Source organism: Leuciscus leuciscus (assembly GCF_965113295.1).
Source record: "Leuciscus leuciscus genome assembly, chromosome: 1".
NCBI classification, from domain to species: Eukaryota; Metazoa; Chordata; class Actinopteri; order Cypriniformes; family Leuciscidae; genus Leuciscus; species Leuciscus leuciscus.
The window spans coordinates 38,142,760-38,167,626 of record NC_138725.1 but is presented as its reverse complement, the minus strand read 5'-3'; the positions used below and the strand labels follow the sequence as shown (position 1 = coordinate 38,167,626).

The 24,867-nt window shown below is 38.1% G+C and overlaps 1 protein-coding gene and 2 long non-coding RNA genes across 3 annotated transcripts in view; all 3 read left to right on the top strand.

Moving 5' to 3' along the window:
* LOC309508069 overlaps positions 1-10,223 on the top strand; it is a 34,819-nt gene extending 24,596 nt beyond the window's left edge. The window contains exon 2 of the long non-coding RNA XR_014209364.1: positions 9,878-10,223. This is a non-coding gene — a long non-coding RNA (uncharacterized lncRNA). The remainder of the gene's footprint in view (positions 1-9,877) is intronic.
* LOC309474591 lies at positions 2,753-3,457 on the top strand. Its single transcript, XR_014197390.1, has 2 exons — positions 2,753-2,829; positions 3,298-3,457. It is a non-coding gene; the product is annotated as an uncharacterized lncRNA (long non-coding RNA).
* An 11,537-nt stretch (positions 10,224-21,760) lies between the features above and the next one.
* On the top strand, positions 21,761-24,737 carry LOC309507652 (uncharacterized protein). The gene is made up of 2 exons (XM_082181983.1): positions 21,761-22,056; positions 22,967-24,737. Exons 1-2 carry the CDS (start codon positions 22,011-22,013, stop codon positions 23,821-23,823), a joined length of 903 nt encoding a protein of 300 aa, XP_082038109.1. The 5' UTR covers positions 21,761-22,010; the 3' UTR covers positions 23,824-24,737.
* The last annotated feature ends 130 nt before the right edge of the window (positions 24,738-24,867 follow it).

Genomic DNA, 24,867 nt, shown 5'->3' with positions numbered 1-24,867 from the left:
TGATGATTGACCATTATTGAAGACACCTGATGTTAACAAGCAGAATCACCAAAGGAGAAAATCTAATTTTAAGTTACCATTATGGTGATTAGTGTTTGCTTTAGTTGGTCTCTTGACCCTTAAACTATTAACTTTAGATTTTGTCTGGCTGTTATAACTAAGTTATAACTGACAGATGAACAAAGATGAAAGTTGATCAGGAAGTGTTGATTATGTTTTGATGTAATCATCATTTGACCTGAAACACTGAACTCATTTACACTTAGTCATTTAGCAGGTGCTTTTATCCAAAGCAACTTACAACAGAGGACTAAAGTTTAGAGAGTTAGGTTTGCCTTCTTGATTGCCTGGTGGTTTTATAGCATACGATTTGTAACATTGTCTATAGAATCCAAAATATTTCTTAAAAGTTCTGTTCAAAAGATTTTATTTAGACACACAGACATCAAGATTCAGCCTGTGAATCTCAACAATGGTGACAATAATAAAGCATGTTGCAGTGCATTCTGGGTGCCACCAATCAAAACTCATTCATGGCTTCCATCATGCATTGCGTTATGAATAAATTATGATCTGAATTGTCTTAGTAATTTCCTTTTCCTAATTAAATATTTTGTTTGTCACCATTGTTGAGATTCATACACTCATTCTTGATGTCTGTTTGTGCCTAAACAATTATTATTATTATTATTATTATCAAAACAACATTTAAAGCTGCAATGCGCAAGTCTCTGAGTTTTTGCAGAACTATGCCCCCTCTGGCGACAAGCGAAACTGCAACCAGAGGTGTGCACGCTCATGGCCCACACACACGCACGCTTGCACGAGCAACTGATCAACTTTTTATGTAGCACTCCTGTAAGGGAGCACGTTTATCAATAAACAGTCAGACGAGATGCTTCATATCCAGAGTTTTTACTTAGAATGAATTGTGGCAATAAATATGAACAATTATTACACTCAACAATGCATGAGCTCTCTTATTTATATAATGTTATACACAAGTGCATGAGCTCGTATGTACTTCCCCTTTAAATCAACGCATCCCAAGTTCACCGTGAATAAATGAGTGCACTTAAAGTAGTGCGCATCCTAAAACAGCGACACTCTCTATATTCACAAGCCCCAATCTCACATAAAACACATGTGACAACACAGATCATACATCGACCTTTAACTAAACAGGGCAATTTATATAAATTCAACCGTATACATTTAATCACCCTACCGTTACATACACACATGAACGATTTGCGCCCGCGAACCGCGTGCTCCCCAGCTGATAATAGCATTTTACATTGGATTTGTCCCCCGTATCGCACTTCACCCAATAATACAACACAATACCTAGCAAAAATACATTTAGCCAACTAAAAGCCAACTGAGGATCCCGTTTGAGCCCTAGAGCAGACCAGAGATCTCTCCATTTGTTGAAAGCCTTCCCGATGTTGACTCTCGTCTTATTCCGACGCCTGTCTGACTCCAATTTGGCCCTTTTGGTGGCACTAGACAAAAGTTTTCTTTTCTTTGTCTTACGTGGAGTTTGCGTTGGGGTTTGGAATGAACTACAAGCCGGTCTCTTTGACTCCATCTTCTACTTTTGTCGAAAGTTGACTAAAGTTTTGTCGCTCGAGTTGTCTACGCTGATACGGAGAATGGCGGCAAATACACAAACCTGCCAGACATAGCCAGGTGTACGCACATGACGTCACGCCAAGTCTCAAATTCCGTCCCGAATCCCTCTCATTTATTTTACTGTACAGGATTATAGAGGCAATCGCAGTGATCAGAGAAGGGCTCATTCAGCCCATCAGGCAATTGTTTAAACATGTATGGGTTAGAAAAACGGGTATTTTTAACATGAAATGTTGCGCAATGCACCTTTAAAAAATCCTTTGAAATAAATAGAAAATTCTGGATCTTATGTTGTAGAATCACTTGATGATGTAAATCAACAATATAAATCTAAATCAGAGATTAGGCTCTAAATTAGTTTTGTGATTCAGGTCAAATGATGATTATATCAAAACATAATCAAAAATGTCTGATCATCTTTTCTCTTTGTTCATCTGGGAATTATAACTCAGTTACAAGTTACAACAGCCAAACAAAATTAAAAGTTAAAAATGTAAGGGTCAAGAGCCCAACTAAAACAAACACTGATGTGATAGTGATTTTCTCCTTCGGTGATTCTGCTTGTTAACATCTGGTGTCTTCAATAATGGTCACTCATCGCTCATTTAAGACACCCAAATTAACTTCGGTTAAACAGGCGTATGATAATTTGGGTAAATGTGTAAGCTAGATGTATGCTTTTATAATAATCTATCTATCTATCTATCTATCTATCTATGATTTGCAAAAATGAAAACTGCTGCTTCTGTGTAGATGAGAGAATCAAAGTGCATGCGCATTGTGCACATTGATTATGGCCAAGCATGCACCCTTAAAATAGTATCTGAATAACATGCGCAACGCGCCACTGACTTTAAACTAGTTTTTTTCGGTTAGTGGCGGAATTGTTTTCTAAACCTGTAAAATAGCATGAGGGAACGTTTGCGCCGGAACACGCCTCCTCTTTGCACTGAACCGCCCCTGGGAGCGCAAGTGTATTTCTTAGTTAACCGACGTGCTTCTGTGGAGGGAAAAGTCTGCTGTGTGCGGGTGCAAAATAGGAATGATACATGCGTCGCTGTACAATGTCAATTGCGACAATTAGAACTCTAGACGCACCCTAGCGGCAGCAAAATTTATTTTGCAGCCAGGGTAGTCTAGCAACTCTCCGTTGACTTTCGAGCTGTAAAAACCTAAATTCAGGCCAATCACATCGTGTATAGAGTAGGCGGGGCGGGCTTAACATAATGACGACAGAGTTGCGACGGTTCCCTGCTACTTGAAAACAAAGGCCCTGTCCCAAATGGCACGCTTCATGTGCACTTTCGGTCTTGTGGATTTACAATGGCTGCCGCGTGCGCGTGTCCGTTAAGTCCGTGAGACCGCAGTGTGTCCCATTTGTCATTTTTTGATCTCAGAAGGGTGCTCTCAAGCGCCCCCATGTGGTCGATTTGCGCCCTTGTGGCGCACTTTTGCCGAGCCCGCACTGATGCGGGCTCCGCAGCAGACTTCTTCCCGACAGTCAAAGCGGCATTACGTCACGAAAGTGCGGACTCAGAGGAAGACCGCGAGTGCTTAGGGTTCCATTTGGGACAGGGCCATAGAACGGCTGCTGCTGGAAAGCAATCTTTCGAATCGGCGACTCTGGAGGACTTGGAGTTAAGTTTTTCTTTCAGAAAAGAGCAAAGAACAGCACTTAAGTCATTCTTAAAAATGGAAGATGTGTTCGTAGTTTTGCCGGCCAGATTCAAAAGTTGAATCTATCAACTAACTCCGCTGTTGGGAAAACGCTCTGGTTGGTTGAAGCGCTGTCCTATTGCGTGCAGAGGGAATTTGAAAGACAGCCGTTTATCCCGCCCCTCGGATTGAGCCGTGTTTATGGTGAGTTGCCAGACCTAACATCTTGATGTAGGTCTGGCTTGCCAGGCTATCATTTTGCAGGAAGCACGAATAAAACAACTTCTCTTCACACCAGTTTATTTTCCTATATTTCCACTTTCACTCTCAGTCTCTCTGTTAAATGCGTCATTCTACAATTTTGGGTACATTTCATGTCCATTGATGATAACAGTTTTTTCTAATATTATAATTTATCCTTTATTCAGTGGAAAATAAAGACAGATAGAGCTATACCGGCCAGTGTTTTAAAAAAGGAAACTGATGAGGTTTCAAAGAAGTCAGATCAGTTGCGAAGAAAATGTTGAAAGTCAGTGGTGAAGTTTCTGAGACCACAGACAGCAAAAACGTTTGTGTTTTCTGCATGGAGCTATTTGGCAACTCAAAGCCAAAGGAAGTGTGGGTAAAATGTGTCTTTTGCAGTTGGAGGCCCTCCAAGTCTGAACTCCAGAGTTAACAACATTCATTTGTCACCATTTCTGTCAGGACCACTACCGTCAAATATGATTGACAATTAGCATACAGTTTGGATTGGCGGTATGGTTCCGTTCTGGGCGAGAACTCCCTGCGCATCCATGCAGCCTAGCATGGATAAGAGCAGGGAGAGCAGCAATAATCCCCCTTGGGGTAAACAGAACCGAACCAACATGAACATTTGCAAATATATTTAATTCAAGATTTTAAAGTACAACATTATTCGATAATTATTCTGATTCAAGGGGAATCAGAATGTCAAATCCTGACAGGGCGAGAGGAGGAGCTGGGGATGGAGGAGGGTAATTAGCTCCTGAGAAACGCAATAGCTGCTGCTGATAATACTGAATGAGCTTATATATGTATATGGTGAAAGGTGTCGTATTACTATAGGTAGATGTGGATCAGCTGAGGGTCAGCTGATGCGAGCTTGACTATTCAATTAAATTCAATTCAAATTTATTTGTATAGCGCTTTTCACAATACATATTGTCTCAAAGCAGCTTTACAGAAAGTGCATTTCAAAAAAAAAAAAATTATAAAAATGTACATAGAAAAATACAGTTAGTTAATCATGCATTAATTTAGGGCATAACATATCGCCGGTGTGGAGTCGTCTCTGCATGGGTGTTGGGGCATCTCAAATTTCCATGAGAGGCTGGATACAAACTGGAGCTGACGTACTCTATTTACCTCGGGACTAGCGTCCCGAGATAACAACAGAAAAGCAGATGGGAAATAATTTGCGTAGCTGCTGTTCCTAGTATTAATGCATTCAATCTGATTCAACTGTAGTATAAAAGGTAAGTATTATGTGAATGCTTGGCTAAAGAGATGCGTCTTTAATCTAGTTTTAAACTGGGACAGCGAATCTGAGCCTCGAACAATATCCGGAAGGCCATTCCAGAGTTTAGGAGCTAAATGTGAAAATGCCCTCCCTCCTTTAGTGGTCTTAGATATCCTAGGAATGACCAGAAGCCTCGAATTTAGTGATCTTAAAGAGCGTGATGGATTGTAGGGCGATAGAAGTTCCGTTAAATACCCAGGAGCTAAACCATTTAGGGCTTTATAGGTCATTAGTAATACTTTGTAATTGATACGGAACTTAATAGGTAACCAGTGTAGAGATGATAGAATTGGTGTTATATGATCATATTTTCTTGACCTAGTAAGAACTCTAGCAGCTGCATTTTGGACTAACTGTAGCTTGTTTATTGAGGATGCTGGACAACCAGCTAATAAAGCATTACAGTAATCCAGTCTCGAGGTCATGAATGCATGAACTAACTTTTCAGCATCAGAGACAGATAGCATATTACGTAGCTTAGTAATGTTTCTAAGGTGGAAAAAGGCTGTTCTTGTAACATATGAAATATGATTTTCGAAAGACAAGTTGCGATCTAGTATAACCCCCAGGTCTTTTACTGTAGTGGATAAAGTAACAGGACATCCTTCTAAATTGAAGTTGCATTGTAAGAGGTTTTGTGGGCAGTTTTTTGGACCCATAAGTAATACCTCCGTTTTATTTGAGTTTAATAGCAGAAAATTACACGTCATCCAGTATTTTATATCTTTAACACACTCTGTCAATTTAGATAATTTATTGTTTTCATCCGGTTGTGATGAAATATATAATTGAGTGTCATCAGCATAACAGTGGAAATTAATTCCATGTTTTCTTATAATATTACCAAGTGGCAGCATATATATTGAGAATAGCAGAGGGCCTAACACAGATCCCTGCGGCACTCCATAGTTTACAGACGTAATCTTCGATTTTTCCCCATTTAAACAGACAAAATGGTAGCGGTCTGATAAGTACGATCTAAACCAGCTTAATGCCTGTCCATGAACACCAGTGTAGTTTTGTAGTCGATCTAAGAGTATTTTGTGATCTATAGTATCGAACGCAGCACTAAGATCAAGTAAAACTAGTATTGAGATACAGCCTTGGTCAGAAGCTAAAAGTAAATCATTTGTCATTTTAACGAGCGCAGTTTCAGTGCTATGATACAGTCTGAATCCAGACTGAAATTTTTCATAGATATCATTTTCTTGCAAGAAAGAGCACAATTGAGCGGACACCACTTTTTCTAATATTTTAGACATAAATGGACTAACGTGACCTGCCAGAACTAACGCTACGCTTGATTTCTGTCAGGACCACTACCGTCAAATATGATTGACAATTAGCATACAGTTTGGATTGGCGGTATGGTTCCGTTCTGGGCGAGAACTCCCTGCGCATCCATGCAGCCTAGCATGGATAAGAGCAGGGAGAGCAGCAATAATCCCCCAAAACAAAACCATATGCCAATATTCCCCAAAACCAACTGACAGCGCAATCTGGATGCTTTTGTAGTTACCTGAGTGAGCCAAGGCAACAAGCATGTTGCCAATACCTGAAAAGATTGAGCAACAGCATGCTACCAACAATACCAGAAAGCCTTAAGCAACAAGTACGTTGCCCTTACCTAGATGGCCTAAACGAGTATGATGCCAATACCCTCATAAGCCATAGCAACAAGCATGTTGTCAATACCCGAAATGTTCAGCAGTAAACATGCATATTGCAATGAATGACATACCACCTGAAATGAAGAAGTGAAAATTAGATATCAAAATGAATCAGCTGCTTGCTTGTTGTATATCCGCAGTCCAGTTCCAGTTTCTTTGAGTGACGCCTGTGAGCTAGAGATGAGAGATGGAGATTTAATTTTCAATTATCTTTTTCATTGGAAATAAGTACTGACGTACACAATACTGAAGTAATCCTGGTGGAAACTTCTGGTTTACACAGAATTAGCAACACTGAATTAGAATTAGCTGGATGGTTTAATGTAACAAGCGTGATGCTGATGCTTGGATACATTTAGTCACAAATATGTAGATTTGACTAAATTCCAATCACTAGACAAGTTATTTGTTGACGTGTACTGCGTACACTGTAACCTGTCAATTATTTCATAACCTTGTTATACTTGGTTGTAGTTTACTTCTGTAGTAATTATAAATTATAAAAAATTATATATACACACACACACATTTTGTTATTATATTTTTTACACACTACCCCCACCACGACTGAGGCTGATAGAATGGTTACATCCTGATGTTAGAGGCATATGTTGAGCACTCTAGATCCAATCTAATTGGGGAAGCATCACACCAAGCTGGAGCAAGCAAGGACACATGGCAACAAGCGTGTTGCTGTAGCCAATTTAACAATTGTATGGGATCTATTGGGGGAAGCTTACACCCCTAGCGGCAGCAAAATCTGATACAACAAGCATGTTGTATAATCGCTGAACTATTGCTAAAACTAGAGTAGTTGGGCAGGGGAAGCCTACACCCGACAGGAATAGCTCTGACTAGCGGCAACAAACTAATACAACAAGCATAGTATGTAAATCACAGAACTATTGCTTAACTAGTGTAGTTTGGCAGGGGAAGCATACACCCTACAGCCACGGTTGTCAAACTGGGGTACGCGTACCCCCAGGGGTACGTGGACTGATTTCAGGGGGTACGCGAAAAAAGATCTAAGGCCGGAGACACACTGGACACACTCAGTTTTTATTTCGGCTCCCGTTAACAGGTTAGAGCTTGCACACTGCCTGCGTGACACGCGCGTCTCAGGCGCGGCCCGAGCCGCGTGAAAACGCGTGCATGCTAGAAATCGAACCGACGCCTATTTTTCACGCGACACGCAAGCGTGTTGGAAGCGTTTCAGGCAAAATAGAATAGGAAAAGATGTTTATATGTCATTTTGACACGAATACATATTAATACATCATGTCATTTTGATGTTTGAAAGTGTCTAGGGTTTGACATAAATGCAAATATAAATGTAATGTAAAAAATATTATCGATTTTCAAATACTGCACCTGTCAATACAGAACGAAATATATTCTATAGCCTATTTTGCCATCAACATAATATAACATACATCTTTTCCTACTCTATTTTGCCTGGAAACGCTTCCAACACGCTTGCATGTCGCGTGAAAAATAGGCGTCGGTTCTATTTCTTAAGACCAAGTATAGGTACAGACTGTTTGTGGTTCAGTCTAAGACTGAAACTGTCCCCGATTCGGCCTAACATCGCTGCATTATTTAAGAACATCCAGGCACATCCCTCACATTGATTAAACTGGTGATGTGGATGGAGAGGTGGTAGGCCTATTCTGTGTGGTTTACTACAATTTAGTTTACTGTTTACTATTTAGTTTACTATTGTTAATGTGTTCTCTTTTTTATTATTATTTTACAGCAGAGAAGTTAAGAAAATATACAATGTTATCATATGTGAAAAGCAATACTTATCAGTATGTGAAAAGTTAACAATAGCTTTAATGAGATGTTGGATATGTGTTGTAGGCCTATTGTGTGTGAGATTGGGTGCCTATCTTTTTTAAATCATTATATTCAGCACATTTGTATCATATGTTGACTTTTGATGAGATTTGTATCATATGTTTATGATTTTATTCACTATTCTCGACAAAATTGATAAAAATAAATATTAACCCTTTCACACGTAAGTTTAAAATATTCTGACTGACCCCCCAGCGTGAGTTTTTCAAGGCGACCGTTATTTAGAATGTGTCACTTTATGGTTTCCGTGGTGACGCGTCATTGATTGTCACGTGACACACCGCAGCAACAACAGAGCTGAATGAATGATGATCTGCTTTTATGTCATTTTTCCTTTTTTATTCAAAATATTCACAAATTTGTTAGATATGGCATGAAATATCTGATATTCCGGTTGTCAAATATATGCAAGTGGAAGTGTTTTGTTGTTTAAACACATTTATAACGATCGCGTTAGTTCAGCTGTATTCGCGATGGGCGCCGCCATCTTAGTTTGTGCCGCAGACGCGCAGTTCAGAGAATCGGATCTGTTGGATTTACAACACGTTAATTCATCCACTTCTCCCGAAATACATACAAGTAAGTGGCAGATCAACTGGGAGAAGAATAGAGTAAACTTTAAAGTTACTTACACAATGTGTATCTGATATGAATAAAACGAATTATAATGGAAAGGATTATTATTGCCTCTTCCTTTGACATCAGTGTGTATTTTACGAACTGTAATGTATTGTTTTTTTAGTACTTATATGTCTAGAACCTAAAATAAACATTATGTGGTTGAAAACACTGAAAAGTTGTGATATATGACAGCTCTGAGCGCGCCTGTCTCTGGCTCAGCGCCAGCCAACGCGCGAAAGCACATTTGAATTTAGCAGTTGATCACGTCATGCACTGACCGTTCTAATCACACCGGTGTGATCGTACGCTCCAGGGACCAGCTTAGACTGATCACACCGGTGTGATCGTACGTGCGAAAGGGTTAATAAAAAAAATTAAAAAAAATTATTGTTAACAATTGGTGGTGTTGGGGGTACTCCAGAATATCTATAATGTCTCAGGGGGTACATGCCTGTTAAAAGTTTGGGAACCACTGCCCTACAGTAATAGCTCCGACTAGCGACAAGAAAACTGATACAACTAGCATGTTTGTATAACCATAGGACTAGTATTAAAACTAGTGTAGTCCGATTGGAGAAGCATACACCCTCTAGCTCTGAGTCCGATGCAGTGCGCAGCTAAGCAATGACATACAGTGTGCTTCCTCATTAATGAACATGATTACTGCTCCCGTCCTACGGATTCCTTCGGCTGTGGAGGTGAAGATGACGACTCCCATGATTCCACACTCCTTCACAGGACCATCAAGCTACGATGTTGTTAGTGTTGAATTCAGACCTCTGCGGTGAATGTACTGTGTATTTAGCACAAGTATGTTACTGATATCTAGATAGCTTTAGCCGCAAGCATGTGGTAACTTTAACACATTATGTTGCAATAATCAGATAAAGAACAGTGCCCGGTTGCATAAAGCACCTTAAGTGTAATTTTCCCTTAAGTTCTCCCTTATGTTTCCCTTAAACCTAAGGGTGTTGCAGAAAAAAACCCTTAAGTGTTGCTTAAGGGTTTCTTTAAAGGTACCGTATGTAGGATTGTGGCCAAAACTGGTACTGCAATCACTTTAAAAATACTGTAGAGCCGTGTATCACCTCCCCCTCCCCCCTGACTCGAGGTTGCCAGATAAGCTGCAGGATTCAGCAGAAACGTATGCTGCTTTCAATGAGCTTCCAATGGCAAGTGACGACGAGACGTACACAGTAAGTTTTTTTCTGTTAATTGTGTTTATGCTTCATGAGAGATATTTTGATGAGTCATTATTTATTTAAAAAATGTACTAATTGTCATTAGTTAAATATAATCGTAAAGATTTATGCTTGTATGTGACAGTATAATCATAAAGATGTATGCTCGTATGTGACAGACAGAACGGTAGCTGTTAGTCTAATCTTTTGTTACGTTATGTATCTGTCATTAATGTAAGTACAAGCCTATGTCACTATGTGTAACCAATATCAAAGATACAACTATACATTTAGCTGGACAAAGTCAATATCACCAATGGCTGTCACAGGGTTGTTTTCAGTCCCATCAGAATATATTGTTAGAGTAACTACATTACATTAGCAATGGTCATATAGGTCAACTTGCAGCATGTGTAACTTAGAAGAACGAATGACGAATAATTTTTTTCTGAGGTAAAGTTAGGCTGCTGTCTCAATTAAGTTACGTTTCAAATTGCCATAAGTTAATGGGTGTGCTAATGTTGTTTTCCTCAGCGTCTCAGCATAAGTACAGAGAAACGGGCTCCTATAATGCATTGCTAATGTTAGCATACGTCCATGTGAGCTGTTACGTTACTTTGCACGAGCATGCATAACTTTGTTCGACTGTCATGAATAACGTTATATGAAATGTCCATTGACATCAAGTACAAGTTATCCAAGCATAGATGAATCTTACCTGTCCAGGAGAAAATTAGCAACGTTGGCGTCTGTTTTAAAATTCTTCTCCGTTTTCAGCCGTCTCCATCTGTCAAAAGCATCTCCAATACAAATTCTGGTTTTATTTCGGACTTTGTCACGAAGAATTTCTGAATTGTAACGAGGTCTTTTGGATTTATTAACGTTAGACATTTTTATCCGACTAGAGTTAGGGTAGGTTAGAGCAAAGCTGGCAACCCGGATCCCGAAACACTACTGACTTCGTGATTGGTAGATGGTGGAGGGAGGCGCTTCAGGCCAAAACACAAAATGACAACATCAACATCAGTTGAGGGCTGCAAGTCCACTTTTTAAATGACAATATCCTAGCCATACTACTGTTGTCAGTGATATAAGTATTTGAAATGAACATGATTTCTTAATGTCTAGTGACATATTAGGGCAATTTTATGATTAATTGAAATATATTTCTTACATACGGTACCTTTAAGTGAAACGTCATAAACACTTAGAATTTCCCTTAAACGCTGTTTTTTCACTTAAGTAATCCCTTAAAAAGCGTCAAGTGTTGCATAAAACCCCTTAACGGTCATTTCCCTAAGTATAACTTAAGGTTCGGAAATCGTAACCTTAAGAGAAATGCGGACAAATATAAGATGAAATGGCTGAATTTATGGAACCAGCTGAAGATCATTATGTGCCAAGAATAATTTTAGGGATAGGGAGAACCCTTTGGACCATCTTAGCAATAAAAAATTGTTGCAGGAATACCGATTTGATCGACGCGCAATATTAGCGGGAGATGTTTTCCACGTGCATAAATCGTCTGATCAGCAGAGAGGTTCACCGGGTTGCGGTGGCTTTCCCGTCATTTAAACGCAACGGTCAAAAATTGTTTTTCTTTTACCATATTCGTCAAGAAGAATGCATTTCTCCTCTTCTGTCCAATTAGGCTCTCTTTTTTTGTTTTCTTTATCCATTCCGATATCCTAGCCTACTTTATTTGATTGCGAAAGTGTTAGTGTTTTGCGTATCTATGGCAACAACAGACTTTTATAACGTGAATCCAGGATCGCTGTCGTGAAACACTTAAATGTTTCCCTTACCTAAAAGAACCGTTTAAGAGATTATATGCAACACCCTTAAGTTATTCTCTTAGGTAAGGGGAAATCGCCCCTTAAGTATCATACTTAAGGGAAAAACTTAAGGTGCTTTATGCAACCGGGCACAGGCATTTTTCCAATGCAACCAGATAGCATAAACAACGCTTGATCACTATAGCATGTTGCTGAGGACAGTATGCACAAGCCGAAGTAACAAGCATATATTCGAAAACATTGCACTAGCAACCACCATTCAGTACTGATAGCAATGTTGCTGAAATGACAGCATATTACTGATACCTGAAAAATGTAGCACAACATGTGACAATGACACCAGGTATAAGCCTAAAACACAGCCATGTTCCAAATAACGACTGGGCTAAATAACCTTAAAAATAAAATAACCATGTTTTCAATAGCAACTAACATCTTTTAAAGCAAGCAGTTTTTAAAAGCCACTAGATAGCCTTAGAACAAGCAAAGTTTCAATAATAGTTTTTTTTTACATATACACAGCTTAAATATACCACCATGTTGAATTTCAGCCTATAAAGATGCAAGCCCTAAAAAAAACAAAAAACAATGCATTAAAATGAAAGCACGGTATACAATACACTGTAGCTTTAAGAACGACGTGTTTCCAAGAACTAGATAGACCAAGCCTGTCCGAAGTGACTCAACTGAATTGTGACTGTTTACTGTCTTTTTTAAAGCTGTGCCACAGCAGAAAATTTGCGTTTGCACCATGAATTGTTAATTCATATCAAGCAGCTGCTTGAATCTTGTGCTGCATAGCGCTAAAAGCACAGCGTGTGCAACGCGATCAGTTGCCAATTACAACACATAATATGATCGCATAAGCCTAGCAAGAGCATTTTAATGAAAACGACTAAGTTAGATTAGCCCAAGCAACACGTATAGCATTAGCAACAAGCATGTTGCCAAAACCCTGATAGATTATAGCAATGAGCATTAAAAGGACTTAGCTTAGCCAGGGCCGGCGCGTGCACTTCCCCAGCTAGCAGGGAACGTTCTCAGAACATTGGCTAACATTCCCTACAAGTTTGGTTAATGTTTTAAAGAAAACATTTGAATGTAATGTTCAAAGAATGTTTTAAGGATGTTTTCTCATTCCAAATAATGTTTCTATAAGGTTAAATGTAAACTAAGATATAACATTTTAAATGTAATATTTTGAGGATGTTTTTAGAGAATGTTATCCTACAGCAAAAACTCCAGTGTTAAATTAACTCTCCTGGGAGTTTATTCGACTCCACACTCAAAGGGTTAAAGTGTTAAAATATGAGTGTTAAATGAACACTGAATAGTGTTAAAATGAATGAGATAATTAAGTGATTAATTGTGTGATGATTGACCATTATTGAAGACACCTGATGTTAACAAGCAGAATCACCAAAGGAGAAAATCAAATTTTAAGTCACCATTATGGTGTTTAGCGTTTGCTTTAGTTGGGCTCTTGACCCTTAATCTAATAACTTTAGATGTTATCTGGCTGTTGTATCTGAGTTATAACTCTCAGATGAACAAAGATAAAGGTGATCAGGTGGTGTTGGTTATGTTTTGTAGTAATCATTATTTGACCTGTAACACTAAACTCATTTACACTCAGTCATTTAGCAGATACTTTTGTCCAAAGTGAATTAAATCAGAGGACTAATGTTTAGAGAGTGTTGATTACAGCAGCCTGGTGGTTTTATAGCATACGATTTGTAGCATTTTCTATAGAATCCAAAATATTTCTTAAAAGTTCTGTTCAAAAGATTTTATTTAGACAAACAGACATCAAGATTCAGCCTGTGAATCTCAACAATGGTGACAATAATAAAGCATGTTGCAGTGCATTCTGGGTGCCACCAATCAAACGAATTCATGACTCCCATCATGCATTGCGTTATGAATAAATTATGATCTGAATTGTCTTAGTAATTTCCTTTTCCTAATTAAATATTTCGTTTGTCACCATTGTTGAGATTCATACACTCATTCTTGATGTCTGTTTGTGCCTAATTTTTTTTATAATTTTTTTTTTTTTTTATCAAAACAATTTTTAAGAAATTCTTTGGAATAAATAGAAAATTCTGGATCTCATGTTGTAGAATCACTTGGTGATGTAATCGACGATATAAATTTAAGTCAGAGATTTATTGAGTTTTGTGATTCAGGTCAAATGATGATTATATCAAAACATAACCAACAACGTCTGATCATCTTTTCTCTTTGTTCATCTGGGAATTATAACTCAGTTACAACAGCCAAACAAAATTGTAAGTTATAAATGTAAGGGTCAAGAGCCCAACTAAAACAAACACTGATCACCATAATGGTGACTTAAAAATTGTGATTTTTCTCCTTCGGTGATTCTGCTTGTTAACATCAGGTGTCTTCAATAATGGTCACTCATCGCTCACTTAATCACTTCATTATCTCATTAACTTTTATCGCTGGAGTTTTTGTTGTGTACGTTTTAGGAGAACATTCTGGGAACCAAAATAAAACTACCCGGTGAAAACATTATTAGAACTTCATGGTAATGTTCTCAGAACGTTTTTAGAACAAAACATTTCTAGCTGGGTCTGCCGCTCTAGGCGAAAAACATTTGTGCCGCCCCTAGGGCTGGTCCGAATACCATTTTTTGAGCTTCGAAGCTGCGGTAGTAATGAACATCGAATATTCAAAGCTTCGAGAGGATGCTGAACATATTCTTCTCTCTTATAAAGGCACGAATCTCTATGTGTCTATATGACCGTTTGCATTTTGATTATTTCGAGAACCGTTCATCCAATCGACTTCACAAGGGAGTGCAGTGTAGCATTTGGTGGTGCAATATAGATGGACACGCGAGACACGACACGTTCAGAATGAATAAACTTTTAGTAAACTACAGAACACCGCGAGCGGGAAGCGGCGCACCTCAAGCGGGCAGGGCTTATATACTTGACGCACGCTGCACTAGCAATATAAAACGCACACACACGTCTGTTAAATTAAGCAATACTTTAAGGTAGTCTATATTTTTCTGACTAACAAATTACTGACACAGTAAAGGGTAGATTTAAATTAAGAAAAACAAAATTAAATGAAGAAACACAAAATTTAAATAAAGAAAAAAAACTAAATGTAAAATTTAAATAAAGAAAAAACGAAATTTAAATAAAGAAAAAAAACACTTAAATAAAGAAAAAACAAAATTTAAAATTTAAATAAAGAAAAACGAAATTAAGTTAAATTAAAATCGAGATTAATTTAGATTGATAATAATGGGTAAAAAGGCTAATAGCCTATATTTTGTTTCTATTGTTATATTTTCCACAATGTCAAAGCAACGCAGCTTAACCCAAAACACAAGCTCAGGCATGCACTTCTGTCCATACAAACTCCGCTGTTCTGCGCTCTAGCCAGAGAACACTCCCGTTGCTGGAACACTTTAGGCCAAGAGGAAGCAAATATATACATATACTATATGCGTAGGTGGATGTGATCGGGGATTTTGGCTGTGTAACATTTAAAGCCACTTAAATGAACGAAATGACTCAAATAAAGATTCGTTCATTTTTATGAACGAGATCGAACAAGAGAGTCAGTAAAATTATCCGAACTTCCCATCGCTCAGTCATGAGTCATGACTCGTGAGAGCAGGGGGCGGGGCGGCGCAGGACGGCGCAGCGGCAGCTCAGCAAATCATATAGCCTATTTTGTGAATTGTTCATTCCCGATTGGCACACATTTTGCCGCCCTTACAAAAGTGCCGCTCTAGGCAATTGCCTAGTTCGCCTATATGGACGCGCCGGCCCTGCGCTTAGCTTTGTGAAGACTTTCAGAGATGAATGGAGAAGGAATCACGTCGATCCTGTGTCAATAATGCAGCGATGCGAGCAGCAATGCAGACTGAGGTCACTTCCAAATCAGGAAACTTATGATAAATGCGGCAAATCTCGTGTTCAAGTTTAAGATGAATCTGAGGTGAAATCCTTGTGGGGAACGAATTCCTCTTGCTAAATTCCCGATTGCACGATTCCTTGTGAGATGATGTTGTTTGCCTGCCGAATTTCGCCATTTAATTAGCTCCCGAGAAACGCGATAGCTGCTGATAATACTGAAGGAGCTTATATGTATATGGTGAAAGGTGTCGTATTCATAGACATAATAAATACATAGACGCCCTATTGGCCTCTGGATCGTACGTCAACGGCGCCACCATACTGCGGAGGGCAACTTTCCCATACCTCTCATGACGAGAATTGAGAAAAATGCCTATTTCGTGTGCTGCTTGGGGTTTTACAAATCGCCACATAATTGAAAACAGGTCTCAGGGAATTACCTTTCACAAGGAAAACTGAACATTTGTTTCTGGTTGTATTTCATTTACTATTTTTATTTTCAGAGGAGAAAGGCCGCGAAATTTAAAAATACTACTGTGTCACGAAATGTAGTTTTAAGAGTTTTTCAGTCGACAATGTAGTTGTTTAAAGCTCAAATCTGTGGTTTATTTATAAAGATAGCGCCTATTTAAAAATGTTATCTGACGGTTTCGGAGTTGTGAGATCCAGCGATCACCGGGCGCTCAGCGCTCATGTACCCCACCAAGAACAGCCTTACCTCGGCTAGTGCTTCTGACGTTCGCCGCTGGATCTGATGTCTTTAGTCTAGTGGTTAAACATGAGAATAATTCGTCTTGTGTATATCTAACGGGCGATCTTTGGTCTCAGTAATCTATCATTTGTTCCTTGGCAAATCGTTTTGGCTGAAGGCAAAGTGAAGTTTCATAACTTTATATATTTAGGCTCCGATTTAACTTTAACGTTGTAGCATGCTGTATGTTTGACTGAATCGTTTACTTTATTTCTTGACTTGTATAGCTTCTTATACCTTTTAAAAACTGAAATTTAACAAAAAGAGACAGCTGGGGTTGCATCATTTTTATTTTATATAGCCTATGTAAGAATATTTTAAAATATATAAATTAACATTATTTATTATTATAAAATTAAATTATATCTCAGTATGGGGGTGTTCACAATTCTTATCCAAGAATAAAAAGCCAAATACATGACAAGCCTGTGCTTTGGCCATTCCTTATTAAAAAAATTATATTTTATAAGTCTAACTATCGAGATTTTAAATAACTAGAGATGGAACTTTTTTGTACACCACATACAAACCACTGAAATCGGTTGATAAATGTTTTTTTTTAGAAAAACCGCATCTCACCTGTTTACTTGCATTTGATTACAGCACAGTCTTGCCCTCCGCAAAATGGCGGACGCGTTGACGTATCGCAGCAATGTTCCAAAGCGGCCAATAGGGCATCTCTGTATTTATTATGTCTATGGTCGTATTACTATAGATGTGGATCAGCTGAGGGTCAGCTGATGCGAGCTTGACTAACGTGACCTGCCAGAACTAACGCTACGCTTGATTGTGACTCTGATTGAGAATATTCACACATAGACACACAAACTCTCACACACAAAATAAATGAAATGGTATGTTAAAAAAAAGTTTACTCTGTTAGTGACAAATGAATAACAGTGTAAAATTATGATTCAAATTTTTGGGCATTTTGTAAATTCTATTAAACAACTCATATTTGAAACAAGAAAATCATTTTGTCCCAGTCTTTTCTGCAATACCTCTACTATCTTTGACAAAATACCGTCTGTTTTTATCTGTTACTGTTTATCTCTACAGTAGCCTATTGTTAAGGTTACATTATTTACATGTGCCATTAACATTGTGTCCTTACCGATACAAACTGTCATTACCGCAGCAATGATTTAATTGAGTTATTAATCAGATTTTTGTTTGCAAAAATTATTTTAACACTTCAGTAGAGATGATTTTCACATTAAAATTATAATATTTGTCATAAAAAGCTAAATGTTTTATCTTTGGCATGTATGAAAGCAATTGATATCTAAGGTTAACATCAACATTTTCCACGGCATAAAGAAAATCATAAAACCCCCTAATTTTAAATTACTTTTTAATATTAGTTTTTACAAAAATTTACAAATCTTGAAAGTAACTATGTAAATGTTTTTTTTTTTTTTTTAAATTAAAAAAGAAAAGTGTTTACATTTTACGTTATTGTAATGTAATGTAATGTAAGGACATTTTGTAAAAAGAAGAGATGAAAACCATAAAAAATAAACATGTTCCAGATTAAAATTTTAACAACTACATTCAATTTTGTGTACATCTTTTTATGTATTATGGACTGTGATAGTTAAAATTGAAATTTATAGGGTTTTTTATTTTTATTTTTTATTTGGGAGAGTCAAAAGTGCCTGTAGCCCCATTTACGATAAAGGCAGCATTGGACACATAACCCAAGGATGTTTCCTGATGTATCCATAAAGTTGGATTTTCAATAGCTATCTGAACATCATATCACATTTTCACTTATCTTAAATTCAATATTTAAATGCTGTTACATTCACTAAATTGTAGTTTATGATTAAGAAAAGGTAACCTGATTTTCACTGAAATATTTGACTCTAATAAATATTTTCTAATCCTCACTCACGAAGGCGAGTAGCTTTTGACGTATCTTGTCTTGAATCCCATCCTAGTTGATTTTAAGTCCTTTCATTTTTATTTTTTTTTGCAAATCTTTTTTAAAGGAAAAAAACAAGTAGCCTAACTTTTCCCACATTATTCTTCACACTCCAGTCCAGTGGGTGGCGGTAAGACACATAAGCCGTGTCCCAATGTGAAGGCTGCATCCTCCGAAGGCCGTATTTGAAGGACGATTGGCCGCATTTGAAGGACGATTGCGTCACAGCGGCTCGACGAAGGACGTCCCAATTCAAAGGCTGCATCCTTGGAAGGTCGCATTTGAAGGCCGATTGCGTCACGCGGCTCGATGAAGGCTGTCCCAATTCAGTTCTGCATCCTCCGAAGGCCGTATTTGAAGGCCGGTTGCGTCATCGCGACGCGACGAAGGCTACCCTGATTCAAAAGCGACGCCAAATGCGTCCTTCGTTTCCTCGTGAAAGGAAGGATACATAAATGTGCTGCGTTCCAGTCCACTTTTAGACACGCACTTGCGAACTTTCCTAAGCACTTCCCCTCGGGGGAATCCCCGCCGCCATTTTGAAGTGCTCCACTTCGTGAAGTGGACGAGGGAAGTTTAGATGGGCAGACCCTCGTTCCCTCGATTTGGACCGAGGGAGCGAGTCTACTTCATATGTACACTTCAGGCACCTATATATCCCACAATGCAGTACGATTGTGACGTCACCACATATCTCGTCTAATCACCACCACAACAAACAACTCTATGATATATTAATTCAATTTTTTTAATTGAAAACAACCCAAACACCATATATACATTTGGATGCTGCATTAAACAAATTCTTAAAGGGAAAACAAATGTAAATAATAAATCAACTACATAGCTGATTCCAAGTGATCAAGGGCTTAGGACGTTCCAATTCAGCCCATTGCAGTTTCCGCCAGTAGTGGGCACTCGCAATGATGTACATCCAAGTGAACAAGACGGAGGGAAGTTAGCAAGTGAAGGGCATGACAATTTTGGACTGGAACGCAGCCATAAATGGACACTTAGCGGCCTATCCTACCCTATTCTACCCCATAAGTCATTGCGCGCCGTTGACGACAGCATTTATTTATTTATTTTTAAAGACGGTCGAGACTGGAGTTCGGTGGTGGACAGCAAATTCACATTTAAATGTAAGTATTATGTTTTCATTTACTTAAATAGCTAGCGAAACCGAGTTAAAGTTTATTATAAACTTCATCTTAACTCCTTCGTCACCATTGCGTGGCTTCATTTGTCAGGTAGTTTGAGGCAAAACTTGTGCTATTAGTTTAACGACCTATTTGTAATATTTGCACTAGCCTATCTCACTTGTGTATTATAAGAAATATCACTCACCCTATAAAGCCCACAACAATAAGAAAAGCAGTTGATAAGGCAATGGGGTTTCACTTTTATGTGTTTTTGTAGTGCTGTCATGAAAGCTATGTGGTTTTAACCAAATTTGAGTATATAGAAATATGATTTCTTAAGTATTTTGTATGCATGTCTTGATGTGTCATATTTTGCAGTGTTTACAATGCACTTAAGATTGCACCCATGTGTTAAGCTTTTTTAGAGCAATTCAGGAGAAAAAAAATACAAAGTAAGAAAGTTAATACACACGTCTTTGCTGAAATGTATTGTGCTGTTGTTGTTAACAAGCCATGGTTCATTTGCTCTGCCCTTAGGATTGCAAGTGTCCTGGGACAGGTGAGGGTGTGAGTGGGAAACCCACTGCTGAAACTTGGCCCTGGTTTGTCCACAGGGCCCAGTTCAGCAGTGGGTGCCCACGGTGAGGAGGAGCCAGCACCAGCAGCACCAGCACGAAGGCAGAGGCAAGGAGAGTAGGGAGAGGATGGACAGGCTGTTTTCTCTTTTTTTATTTTTATTTTTTTATTCTTGTTTAACTTTTTTTTCTTTTTTTTTTTAAAAGGAAAGAAAAAATCTGTACATTATTTTTATGCAACTTTACATGTGTAAATAAAAGAGAATGAATTGTTCTGGACATTGTTTATTTTTTTGACAGTCATAATTTCTACATGAAACAAATTCTTGTATACCTTTTTTTTTTTATAAAAATTATTTGTTCCACGGGCTACATTAAAGTACTTTTTCCAACTATTAACAACATACGTTAAACATATCAAAATCAACAAACATTTACAGTACATAAAATAAGAAAAAAATGATGTAGACTTTTATTCAGCTGAGCAGGGAGACCCTGGAGCTGCTGGACTGGAATGGGCTGCCCCTAGTAAGGCCTCCTGCTGGTGGGACATCATCTGGGACGCTCTCCAGAGTGTTTGAGTGCATATTTCCACTATCCACTAAGTTGTCTACCAACAGGTTTGCAGGGCTGACTCAATCGATGGCTGCCATGTCACTGAGTTTTTTTGTTTGTTTTTTCAAAAAGAGTAATTTCTGAAGTTTTTAGTATCAAGAGTAAAACTAGAGGTATGTATTCTGCAGGTGAAAAAACTCCTTGTCAGGGTTTTTAATATAGTTTTGTATTTATATTATGCTACTACTGCATTTTACTTCTGAATATTTTCAAGGTTGTTACATTATATACTTTTGTGTAGTTTAATGTAAAATCATATGTGAGGGAAAAAAGGTACTTCAGTAGGTTACTTCACATTTGTACGTGAATATTTAATGAAATATGCAGTTCCGAAAATTTAAGTAACAAAATGTAGGTCTGTTGTCACTATATTAACAAATTGTTGCTAACTACAGCTGTGTCCCATATCAAAGGGCGCATCTGAAGCGCTCGGACCGGTCTAGCCTACGGAGGATTGTTCTTGTCGCCTGGCAACCGTGACAGCTGCCGATGACGAGCGCGAGAAATACTGGACTTTTTTATATTCAATTGGGTTTTATATTCAAACAGGGCTAAACCGAAAATACATGATCCGGCAGCGCCGGGGCTGAAACATCCTCACCATGTCCTCCAGTAAAATATAAAACATAAAAATGACAATAGCCAATTCTGGCTCCATAGCTGTTTACTCAATTAGGCTATATCAAATGAATTATCAGGATGGCAGCTGTCCTCTCGCACCGTTGAGGAGCGGTGATCAGAAACACCTGGTTGCGCAGTTAGGAAATCCTATGAAGGCTACATGGTGCGTCCTTCGGAGGACGCATAGGCTGCATCCTTGAAGTCTTCAGTCCTTCGAAGGATGCAGCCTTCACATTGGGACACAGCTATACATGTGTTTACAAACCACCATTAAACCTCAGAGGAAGAAGATTAGTTTTCAGCATGTTCTCTGTTGTTTTGTTGAGGTGCTGGGCTGGCTTAGTACAAAGTGTTAGAAATTTACCTTTTTTTAGGTCAATAAATGCCTGTAATATTCCCATCCTCATAGACGTGACTAAGTTTTGAAGAAAGCAGGGATATCTGGAGGATTATCAACTGAACTGAGATCTGCTGCTGTGAAGATAGTGTTTGTTAAAGAGGAGAGTGAGGAGGACATGAGTGAACCAGAACCCTGGAGAATAAAACACGAGGAACAAGGAGGTGGGTGACTATTCTTCATTCATCTTTATAGACTTCTGTGCTACATTATAAGCTAACAAATCTTTAGACACAGGTGCCCGCGGAAACTTGAAAAGTCTTGAATTCCTTAATATAAAAATCAGGGCTAAATTATCATTAAAATGTCACGTTTCAAATGTATTAAAAATACAACTTGAACCGGCAGCGATAAGATTCAGATTTTTTTATTTTCGCTCGTTGCTTCTGGTTGCTTCGATTCTTCTGGAAACGCAAAACTGTGCTGAATTCGGAGTGTGTGCGACTCATCATACAGATTCACTTTGTTTTTACATTAGCGCAATCTCAAACATTTGTGTAGACAAAGGGTTACCTGTTATATAGAAGTCTTCCTGCGGTTTTCCAACTAAATTAAAGCCCCAAGATCTAACGGATAGTGGATTAATTAAAAATCTATTTTTAAATTTGTATTCAAATTAAAGTGCATTATTATTAGCCTTTATATGTGTATATATAACTACTAGTAAATAATAATAACTAATAATACAATATATATATATATATATATATATATATATATATATATATATATATATATTTATATGTGTATATATGTTTAGCTCTGTTTAGCTGGTGTTTTAGTGTTTGCATAAACTGATTTAATCATGCTTTAATTTAATGTAAATGCATAAACACATTCATTTTAAGGGGGAATTTACACAACACCATTTTACAATACAGCTTTTTTAGTCGTTTTCATTGATCCGTGTGAACATGGATTCATTGTGACAATATTGTCGTCTGTACGTGATACTTTGCAAAAATGTAAATACTTTTCTGTTTTTAGTACATCGTTGTTGTGTAAACACCCTGATTTCCTTTTATTTTCCAATTGTCCTGATTGATTTTCATAATGTTAATGTTTTCATTTTAGGCCTGGTGAAAGTGAAAGAAGAAAGACCAGATCTTAATGAAGTGGAGGAGAAACCTCAGCATCAGAAAGCTCATGATGTCACCGCTGGAGAGAAGCCATTGAGTTGCTCCAAAACTGAAAACAGTTGCTCACAAAGCAGCATTCAAATTACAGAAGTCAAAAAGCCTTTCACCTGTTCTCAGTGTGGAAACACTTTCACATGTAATGATAACCTTAAGAATCACATGTTAATTCATGCAGGAATAAAGCCTTTCACCTGCTCTCAGTGTGGAAAAACTTTCAGACATAAAAGAAGCCTCATGAATCACATGATAATTCATAGTGGGAAAACGCCTTTCACCTGCTCCCAGTGTGGAAACACTTTCACACGTAAAGGAAGCCTTAAGAGTCACATGATAATTCATGCTGGACAAAAGCCTTTCACCTGCTCTCAGTGTGGAAACACTTTCAAATATAAAAGAAGCCTTACAAGTCACATGATAATTCATGCTGGAATAAAGCCATTCACCTGCTCCCAGTGTGGAGACAGTTTCACACGTAAAGAAAGCCTGAATAATCACATGAGAATTCACACTGGAATAAAGCCTTTCGTCTGCTCCCAGTGTGGAAAGAGTTTTAAATATAAAGGAAATCTTAATGATCATTTAGTAAGTCACACTTCAGAAAAGCCTTTCACTTGCCCCCAGTGTGGAAAGACTCTCACACGTAAAGGAAACTTTAAGAGACACATGTTAATGCATGCTGGAATAAAGCCTTTCACCTGCTCCCAGTGTGGCAAGGGTTTCTCCTGTAAACAGGGATTTAACAGTCGCATGAGAAATCACACTGAAGAGATCCCTTACACGTCATCTGTGTGAGAAGAGATTTAAATGGAACACGTGTTTCAAAGCTCATCTTCGCCATTCTCACTAAAGGTGCTGTAAGTGATTTTTGAGGAACGCTGCTGAAAGTGGATCGGACTGAGGAGCACGTCACACTTTTAGCCAATCAGCAGTAGGGGGTGTGTCCACTCATGATGGGGGAGGTGAGAGAGAGCGAGCAAGAGCTTTATTTAGCCTTGTTTCAATTACGATAAAGAGACATCCACTCACTTGCATTGCATGTTCATGTATTTTGGGGGCGGAGTAATGGAGGGACGAGTGCATTTGTTTGGGCTGACATCAAATATCAACAGTTTTGCTCAGAAATTACTTACTGCACCTTTAACTATGATCATTGCATTAAAACATTTTTTGCTTTGGCATCATTACTGAAGAAACACCAGGAAGTTCATAGAAATGAAAGGAGATTTCTAAGGGTGTAAAAAGGCACCAGAAAATACATGAGCGTGAAAAACACTGCGAGTGTGAGAAATGCTTTAACACAGCCGAGTCCTTGAGACCACACCACAGAATCCACAAGGGAGAGAAACGGTACAAGTGTTCATATTGTGGAAAGAGTTTCACCCAGTGTGAAAATAAAATAATAATAAAAAAAAACATGAAAGACTGTATAAAACATGACATTAATGAAATTAAATCGAAGATTCTTGAAGATTCTTTTGACGCTCCAGCAGGTGTGTGTCAGCCCGGTGAAAAGGAGCTCTGTTTTGGTTATTAGTTTCCTGTTCTGTTCAGTAAGTCAGTTTTCATTATCCATATGTTTAGTTTGTCCAGCTGTTCTGCTAAGGTCTGTCTTCTTCATGTTTGGAGTTCATATTGAGTAACCTCTTGAATCTCCCTGTTTTTGAGTGTTGCTGTAAGTTATTAAATGATTAAGACATGGCTCTTAATTTGTGTCTCACAGAGCTTATTGCAAAACTGAAGGGAATATATATATATTTTTTTTTAATCCTGGGAAATTTTCTCATCAGTCTTTCTGCAAAAAGTAGTTTAAAAAAAAAAAATATATATATATATATA

What these genes read in the sequence shown, in the direction of transcription:
- LOC309507652 (XM_082181983.1), top strand. Translation starts at nt 22,011, where the DNA reads ATGAGTGAACCAGAACCCTGGAGAATAAAACACGAGGAACAAGGAG. An exon ending in AAAACACGAGGAACAAGGAG is followed by an intron (nt 22,057 to 22,966) that starts GTGGGTGACTAT and finishes TTTTCATTTTAG; the next exon opens with GCCTGGTGAAAGTGAAAGAA.